The 9,618-nt window shown below is 34.6% G+C and overlaps 1 protein-coding gene across 1 annotated transcript; it reads left to right on the plus strand.

Annotated features, from left to right (window-relative positions):
- The first annotated feature begins 3,607 nt into the window (after positions 1 to 3,607).
- On the plus strand, positions 3,608 to 9,237 carry LA1 (La protein 1). The gene is made up of 10 exons (XM_086603010.1): positions 3,608 to 3,839; positions 3,948 to 4,026; positions 4,115 to 4,252; positions 4,331 to 4,473; positions 5,235 to 5,383; positions 6,324 to 6,425; positions 6,536 to 6,911; positions 7,745 to 7,889; positions 8,647 to 8,728; positions 8,873 to 9,237. Exons 1-10 carry the CDS (start codon positions 3,789 to 3,791, stop codon positions 8,976 to 8,978), a joined length of 1,371 nt encoding a protein of 456 aa, XP_086459136.1. The 5' UTR covers positions 3,608 to 3,788; the 3' UTR covers positions 8,979 to 9,237.
- The last annotated feature ends 381 nt before the right edge of the window (positions 9,238 to 9,618 follow it).

Here is a 9,618-nt window from a genome sequence, read left to right on the forward strand (position 1 = left end):
GTTTAATGTTGTTACTCACTGAGAAAACTGCTAGTTATTTCTTTATTTCTAATTTTCTATATTATGAATGATTGCACTGCTCAGTGGATGCTGAACCCTTTGGGCCTTGAATAATTCCCATTTCCACACGGAGTCAAGTTATTTACCCGTTCATGTTGCCTCAATGGCATAACTCTTCTACCCAGGTCTTAAACACTGCTTTCTCCGGTTTGAGCAGATTAATAAATTGATGATTATCTTTCATACATTAAGCTATCTTATGAATTGTTATTTTGGTAAACAAAAGAAGAAAAGCTGACGGAGAAGAAAGGAGGGGTGGAGGTGATTTATTGAACTATCTAATGCCGTATACTATATGCGGAGTTTTTGTATGGCCAGCTTTCGTAAATCCTTATAAACAAGACAATCCCACGACCTGTCCTTTTTTCTCTTGCAGGGTTGCATCCCTTTTACTGCTATTGCAAAATAATACTAATCTGGCAAAGGAACAATTAGCTTGTTTTTGAGTTCACCACAGGCTGGTGCAGTACTAAAAGTTGGTTAAACGACTTAACCAATGGAATCACGAGAATCACCAATTGAGTAAATATTCTTAGAGTTGGTAGTTTCCTGAAAAAAATTGCATCAGACATCATGCAGAGGCTTGTTTATTAATCAGAAATCGAGAAGGTTGAACCGAGGTTCTTATCACAATAGCTAGCCTCTATTCTCGTCGTCTTGTCGTCTTACTCATTCTTTTTAATTTTAGTTCCATTGGACTGTGAGCTGTATGGAAAGCTTTTGGGCCCTCTTACATTCGAGTCGGATTTACAGACAACCGCGAGAGATTGTTATGGCATGCCAGTTGCCAAAGAAATTGCATGTCGAAAATGACATGATAGGGAAATAAACTAGTTCACACCTTGAATGCGGAATGGATACCAATATTATACCATTAACAAAAGAGTGGACTAGTGGAGTGGACCGACACAATGAGCGCCAGGTTGATTTTTAGGCATGGTTGAAGTTTAGTGTACGTGATCTCCTACCATGAATATCATATTATCATGTTTGCGAAAATCAACTCCTTCAATATGTCCAACCTTGTGGTGTGTTAAGTTTGTGATCTCTCTAACGATCCACAATATTTTGCTAAACACCTGTGACAAGGTCACAACTTAACGCACGCTAGACATAAAAACGAGTAAATATTTTTGTGGGCATGATGATATCCGTTGGCAGGGAGGTCATGTCTACCAAAAAATCAGCCAATCACTCATTGGTAGGTTAGCATTATCAATTCGGATGTCTTTTTGGGGGTGTTAAGGTAGTCTGACCTCTCTTACCAAAGTTTCAATCTAACCTCAGAAAAGACTGTCATTGCAAATTTGCAACTAACAGCCCGTAAACCAAATTAGTTTGATTCCTGCACCACATATATAAAAGCAGCTCCTCTGGACCGTTCTCTTTACACAGTATTTCTAGTCTTCACTAGCATTTGATGTGTACTTCTACTAAATAGTATTAGTTATAATGATATATCATCTAATTAAATTATTTTAAACTTTGTGAAAAAAACAAAGACTAGATGTTGGAGCCTTATGTTGGAGTGGGTTGAAGCCCTAAAAATTGTGGCCACTTCTACGGCAAGAATAGGCTTAGGTTTACGTGTAAAATGTAGTCATCATATAAGACTACGGGATGCTAATACAATAAAACGTTGGTATATCCAAAAAACATATATAGAAATTGTACTTTCTTCACTTCGCCAATAATCAAAATAAAATAAAATATTTTATAACTATCTGTCTATCTCCTATAATCTATATCTCAGGTTCCTCAACAACTTAATATTTTGAAATTTTCTGACTCAATAGAACATTTTGAACTCTACCCTGATTAAGGCTAACGGGCTAAGTCCAATGATTTGGTGCACCATAACAGAAATAGCATAGTGTATGGAGTTAGGGGGATGGCCTAGGTAGGCCCAATGGTTTTTCAAGTATCCACTAGTGTTATAAGCGTGTGGCCAAAACCCATAAACAAATAAACAAATAAAAAATAAGAAGAAATCAGTAGACCCACCACAAACGAAAAAACCCAAAACAAATTTGCAGTCACCATTGCTATAGGCATGTGTCAAATGGTTTTTATATTCTCTCTCTATTTTGTTCTTTTCTCCCACATATCTCTAAAAAAAGAGTAGGGGTAAATATGTATAAAATTATAAATTTAAAAAAATTTAGAACCAAATTCTAGCTGCCGCCTCTCCATGAGAGGCGTGCAACTCAATTTCTTATACCCACAATTTAGATTGGCGTATAGAGCTATGCCATCCCTGCTATTCCTCGACCTATATATAGCTAAATTTATAGCGATGGCATTGAAGGGTTGAAGTTTTAGCGCACCATTGGATCATGATTTCAGTCATATTTGGTGGGATGGGCGCAAGGCCCAAAATATTGCCGATATATATCTTTTTTTGGCACACCGATATGGATATATTCGATATATCTCAACCGAATATTGAATCTTTTTTTTTCCGATATTTATCATAATTTCCGATATAACGATATATATCGACCGATATAAATTGTTGATCTTGACCGATATTGTTGACTTTGACCAAATATTGTTGACTTTGACCGATATAATCAATGATATTTTCGATATATAGACATACAAAACAAAATTTTGACCGGTGAAAAAAAAATAGATATCTATATCTTAATATTAAAGCTCATGAGTATTATATTAAAATTCCACGCCATCTCCTATTAAAACGAGAATTTTCTCCTATTCAAAAACGGGAATTTTTATTATTAAAACAAATTTAACACTTTTAATTAAAGCGGGAATCCTTTCTCCTATTAAAATGAGAATTCCTCCCCCTATTGAAAAAGCGAAAAATCTAGCCTATCTAATTAAAACGGAAATCATTCTCCTATTAAAACATAATCTCTCTCCCAATTGAAAAAACGGGTTTTAAAACTTAATTTAAAACAATTTGTTATAAAATTAAAAATAGTTAGCGACTAAAACGGTAGTCCCAGTTTTTTTTTTTTTTAAATATAAATGTTTTCAAAAGAGGGGTATTTTTAATTCTATTAAAATTCCACGCCATCTCCTATTAAAATATTTCTCTCGTTATTTTGAAAACGATAATCTTTTTTTATAACGGGGAATTATTCTCCTATTATAACGGAATTCCTTTTCTATTAAACAAATTTAAAGACTTCTAATTAAACCGGGAATCATTCTCCTATTAAAATGGGAATTCCTCCACCATTGAAAAGAAAAATCTAAAGATATCTAATTAAAATGTAAATTATTTTTTTATTAAAACAAATATCTCTCTCCCAATTGAAAAAAACGGTTTTTAAAACTTAATTAAAAAACAATTTGTTGGAAAATTAAAACGGGTTAGCAACTAAAAAAGTCCCAATTTTCTAAAAAATCTAAATATTTTTCAATATTTCTAGTTTTCAATATTTCCGATATATCCAATATATATCTGTTTTTATATACATTGAAATATTAACCGAATTCGATATCCGTACCCTGGTGGGGATTCTATACACAAATTCCAATAGGATTTACTGTCAGTTTTTTACTTCCCAAATTTTTTCTCAAACAGAGTAATAGAAAGTGTGCACGTGCCGCACGCACACTGTCCTTACTTCTGAAAACGACACAATAAAACCCCATTTTCAAAACCCTAAAACTTGCTTTATTTTCCAAACCCTCTTTTTTCTTCACTCTTCTTTTCCAAGCTTTCAAAGAGAAAACAAAAAACAGTAAAACTAACAATGGCAACTCCTTCATTAGATGAAGAAACAGCAAAGAAAGTCATTCGTCAGGTTAAAAATCAAAACTTTGCTATTACCCAATGTTTAAATTTTTCTTTCTCGTTTTCTATTCCCCTTAATAAGTAATAATATCGTTTTTTTTGTGCTTTTTTGTTGTAGGTTGAGTTTTATTTCAGTGATAGTAATCTTCCAAGAGATGGGTTTCTCATGAAGACTATTAATGAGAGTGAAGATGGATGTATCCTTATTTTTTACTTTATTTATTTCTTTAAATTTATTGTAACTGAGATTATATGTTTGTTGGTTTCTTGACTTGATAATAATAGTGGTGAGTTTGGCATTGATTTGTTCATTTTCTCGAATGAGAAGTCATCTTGGGATTGAAGGAGATGTTTCTGAGGATACTGTTAAGGCTGTAGCTCAAACTTTAAAGCCTTCTGGCTTTCTCAAACTCTCTGATGATGGTGTGTCTATTTTTATGGCCTTTGGTATTTTGATTAAAGATGTTTTTAGTTATTGAGTTCGGGTTTTTTGTATATTAGGTAAAAGGATTGGTAGAAGTAGTGAGCTTGCTAAACCTGAAGAAGTGATTGAACAAGTGGATAGTAGGACGGTTGCTGCTTCGCCTTTTGAGCATGACATTAAGCGTGAAGGTGTGGAAACTTTCTTCACCCAATACGGAAAGGTATTTTTTTTCCTTTTATGTGAAATTTAACGAATAATTTCTAATAAGCATGTTAGTTGGGAACTTGTATGTATTGACAAATTATGTTGAAGTCTTATGTCTGTGAGCAGGTCTTTAAGACCGAGTGAATACATAAATTTTTTAATAGCTCTGTTATATTTTGAAGAATGTCATGAACTGTTTAGTAAATTCATGAGTTGGTTCTTGGATGTAAACCGTAAGCATCAACTCACTCTCCTTCAGTTGGAAGAACGAACAAGTTGCAAAATTGTACTGTTTCTATCCTTTCTGACTGAACTACACAATCCATTAGTAGTTTATATTTAAAGATGTCTGGGCGTATACTGCCGCATCAATCAGTACATGTACTTTTTCTTGGAAATGAAACATGTTTGTATATGCTGTTGCTGGTTGTGGAGTCCCAGGTAGTATGTTTTATGCGTTTCATTAGTGTAGTACTGTATACCCTCTACTAGAATATTGTAACTATTAAGCGTTCTCTTGATTGGTATGTTACTTGGTGTTTAAAATAAACTGCTGTCTTTTACTGTTTATTTAATTATGTATCCAAGGTTTAGAAAAACATATTCTAGCCTCGAGGTGCGGCTCAAGGCATGCACTTCAATGCATTTTTTTCAACACTATAGTATCCAATATTATAGAGATTGCATCATGTTGTTTTACTACAACATTCTTTTTGGTTGTACAGTTGGGTATAGCTCTTTACAGTTGATAATTGATGCATTACATGCTTCTTTCAGGTAAATAGTGTCCGTCTACCTCGTCATGTTGCTGACAAAAGATTTTTCTGCGGTACTGCTCTGATTGAGTTCTCAGTGGAGGAAGATGCTACAAATATTTTGAAGCAAAGCTTGAGTTATGCTGGTGCTGAACTTGAACTAAAACCGAAGTAAGCTCACCTTTTGGTTGGACAAATCTAGGGGTGCAAACGGATAGGTTTGGATTCGGATATGACTATATCCGAATCCGAAAATTTATACCGATATCTGAATTCGAATCCAACGGATATTAAAAATTTTATCCAAATCCGAATTTGGATATCCGAATCGGATATCGGATAACATCCGATCCGAAAATTAATATTAATTATTATTATTTTTTTGAATAATTCATTTTACCACTATAAAAACTATTATAAATATATATATTTGCCATTTATTATTATTATTTTGTTATTATAGTTTTATATTATTAGTTTATGATTTTATATAATATTTTATACAATAATAAATAAATAAATTATATATAATAACTATTAATTTTTTAAATCGGATCGGATATTTTCGGATGCAGATATGGCAATATCTGAATCCGTATCCGAAATCAGTTTGGACATAAAAAATTATCCGAATCCGATATCCGAAATTTTCGGATAATATCTGATTTTTCGAATCGGATTCGAATATTTGGATATCCACTTGCACCCCTACACAAATCAGTAACCTCTCCCCACACACACACACACACACACACACACACACAGTCACAATAAATGTAGCTTTGAACCCTTTTAATAGTGTAATATCAGGTGGGCTGCACACAGGCATAGCCCATCTGTTTTTACTTCCCCTGTACTTTAATGATCTTGTCCAACAACTCTATGGTTCACACTTGAAATTTAGATGAGCTTTTGTGGAGCCTTTGCTTTTCCCAGTTGGTTACCACAAGTTTCATTATCCCAATGTCTGGTGCTGAATTGATTGCTTGGAAATTCTGTTGTAAGAATTAGATGTCAATTTGAAATTTATATTTTGGGGTGTCGTCATTGCTTTAGTGGTCTGTGTGTGTGCTTATCTGTCATATTTCTCATATTGATTTTTGTGATTCAGGAAAGATTTTGATGCTGACAGAGAAAAGAAGACTTTGGAGTTTGAAAATTCTAAAGCTTCAACCAATTCAACCAACGACAACAATGCTAGTACAGATTCAAAGTATGTTTTTACCACTTTATTAGGAGTAATTAAAGTCACCTCCCCCCGACCTTTTTCTTTTCTTTCTTGGTTCTTATTTTGTTCTTGTGATGTTTCTTCTGTTATTGCAGCTATCCCAAAGGTTTGATAGTTGCATTCAAGTTAACACACAAGTCAGGAGGAAAATCTACTGAAGTAAACGGTAATTGTGAGAAGTCTGGAAATGGAGAAGTTTTCGAGACCGAAAAAGAAATTGTTCAAGATGACGAAGTTAAGTCTATGGACGAGGTCAAAAAGGATGATAAAACGTCTGAAGAGAGTGATGTCAAAATTACAGAAGATGCTGTTCTTCAGAATGATGAAAAGTCTCCTGCAGATAGCTGTCAAGAAAGTGAAGAGAAAGCATCTGCTGGAGAAAAACCATTAACAGTGATTGATAAAGATGATAAGGATGTGGTTATGCGTGAGGATCTTAAGGCCCTCTTTCAGAGGTTTGGAACCGTCAAGGTATTATTTTGATCAAATTCTTAATCATTTGGGTTCATTCCGTTTTTTGCCTGAAACTTTTGTTGGACGGTGTACTCTCATACCACTTTCACGTTTTCGTCGGTATTTTTTGTTACTTGTTGGTTTTAGGATTCTTCAGAGGTTTTTCTATTTTGTACAAATCAAGGCCCAAGAACACCTGTTCTATTATCTCTTCATCGTCATGTTATTGAGTGCTAGATTTTGGCTTTTAGTATTCTTCTGATGATCTTCATGCTTGGACTGAGCCCGTTTTTCTTACTCCAGTCTTCTTTTGACTGAGATATCATATATCTACAGCCATTGTGTCACATTGCAATCCGTTCTTGTCATGTGTACCTTTATTTTCTACCACAACAATTTCCCCATCATTATTACCAGGTAGAGTATAGACTGCAGTAAACCAGGAGCCAATCAAAATAATGTCCTTTATTAGGTATGCTGGTCTTAGTAATAAGACTTTTCTTGTTGTGTAACTGCATTAACTTAATTTCCCATCCCAAAAAAAGCATTGGACAAGGTTATTGTTCGACGTAGCAGAGATATGTTGTTTTTACACTATCGTATAATTTTCTATTGGGATGCGACTTTTCTTAAACATCCTAGGAATGAGGTCCAGCTGTTTAGGTAAAGCCTAATGTCACCTCCTTGTCCACCATTTTCAGTATGCTTACAAATAGTTAGAATCACCCAGAACAATCCTTGAATTGGTGGGTTGCTTTGCTATTTAAGAGCATTTAAGAAGGTTTGGTCATGACTTAAGAGCATTTACATTATGTGTCTAACATGATTTTATTTGTTTCTTGTACTTGAAGTACGTGGACTTCTCGATGGGGGAAGATTCAGGATATATTCGTTTTGAAGAGCCCGAAGCAGCTCAAAAAGCTCGTGCTGCAGCAGTGTTGGTGGAAGATGGCCTCACTGTGAAAAATTACTTTGCAACATTAGAGGCAGTAATTGGTATGCCTTCTGACGTTTTAAGTTTCTTGTTTCATCTAGGTTATTTGCGCCTAGTGTAGGACTGTAGATTAGTCGCAGTTATCCAAAATATTTGAATTTATCGGAATTCAGTATTCAACCAAATTTATTAGAATTTTTTTCTTTTATTGTGATAGTCCTGGCCTTTTCCAATTGCAAAATCCTAAATTTTATTTATGGAATATCCCTTTCCATTATTTTTTTTTTATTTTTTTTTCATATATATATATTTGGATTGGCAAGCCTGTTTTAAATGAGATCAGTAACTCTTTGATGTTGGCGGGGTTCGAGCCCCTGACCTCCGGTATCATCACCCAAAGGTTTGACCAACTTTCCTAGTTGGTACTTGCGTAATTTCCACTATTAATGTGTGATGAACTTAAAAGAGGGGGTCTCCTTGCTTATGAAACTCAGACAACCCTACTATGTTTGCACACCTTTGTGAATTTATCTTTTGGCATCCTACCTATTATCCTTACACCCTTACTGTTTAAAAAGATTTTCAGAATGGGACTGGGGCACCCAAATATGCACAGGCTTAGCAGGACACAAGTTTTTCTTCTGGCTGAAACTCTCTCTCTCTCTCTTTGCACATAGATTCTCTTTAGTGTAACAATAATGAAAAAAGAAAAGAAAGACAGTGTTGCAATTCTTGGTATGAAAATTTAGTGATATTTGTACGAGTGTAAGTAAAACTATGGGTTGGCACTAATGGATCTGTCACCCGCTTCTTGCTCAGGTGATGCTGAAAAGGAGTACTGGGGCAAACTCCGTGGTAGTCAGGATAGACGGAGAGATGGTAGTAAAAGCAGCAGAGGAAGGTACACAAGTTTGCTTATGTTTATTATTATTTTGTGATTTTTGTTGTCTTCACCTTTGTTTGTCCTTGAAGTATTACATTTTACGTGTCCAAAAAAAATATCGTGCTCATATAGAAGCTTTGAATAATGTGATTTTACTTGCAGGGGAGGTAGAAACTTTAGAGGTGGAAAGCAGTTTAATGGAAAACATTCTCGTGGTGGACAGAATAACTATTCTGGTGGGCGGCCAAATAAAAACCAGAGAGTTTGATTACAAGTTCGCTCCAGAAACTTGCACAATAGAGTTCTAAACAGGATCCTCAGTTTGTTACGGAAATGATCTCTAAACAAGAGAGTTCTTCAGAAACATGTGTCAAGTACAAGGTGGCTTGGCCAAGTTCTTTTCGAGTTTTTTCAGTTATAATTTGTGGTTCTTCACAATTTTGTTACTGGAATAATTAATATAAGCATCTATTTATATAAGCTTGTAGAAGTTTTGGGTTATTATTCAGATCTCGTGGTTTTGGTCCTATTGTTATGTGATTTATATTCTTTTAAGTTCCACAATTACATGCATATTGAGTTTTGGTGACCTGTAGATAAAAAACGCTTGGGATCCAACATTTCTGAACTTAATTTACGAGTCTAGGTTTTCATTGTGCTATATATAATGTAGAAGTACCAACTGTATCAGCTGATACACAATTAATGCTTCATTTTCAACAAGAAACTTGTAATGGACCACTTTTGAATTAGATAGACTGGGCAGGGCCATCTTCTATTTATGCGACTTTTTAATGGTTTTAAGCAGGAGTCCGGCTACTCTATAGCCGGGTACAGGGATTTATGACATCTGTCTACTTAAACAGCGCAATTAAGTTCTGTTAGTTTCCATTTTCATTAGTTTCTCT

The sequence above is a fragment of the Coptis chinensis genome, chromosome 3, assembly GCF_015680905.1.
Source record: "Coptis chinensis isolate HL-2020 chromosome 3, ASM1568090v1, whole genome shotgun sequence".
In the NCBI taxonomy this organism is placed as follows: Eukaryota; Viridiplantae; Streptophyta; class Magnoliopsida; order Ranunculales; family Ranunculaceae; genus Coptis; species Coptis chinensis.

Coding starts and splice junctions, on each gene's coding strand:
- LA1 (XM_086603010.1), top strand. CDS start 3,789: ATGGCAACTCCTTCATTAGATGAAGAAACAGCAAAGAAAGTCATTCGT. Junction 4,474..5,234: donor TCTTCACCCAATACGGAAAG/GTATTTTTTTTC, acceptor TGCTTCTTTCAG/GTAAATAGTGTCCGTCTACC. Junction 6,912..7,744: donor AGAGGTTTGGAACCGTCAAG/GTATTATTTTGA, acceptor TTGTACTTGAAG/TACGTGGACTTCTCGATGGG.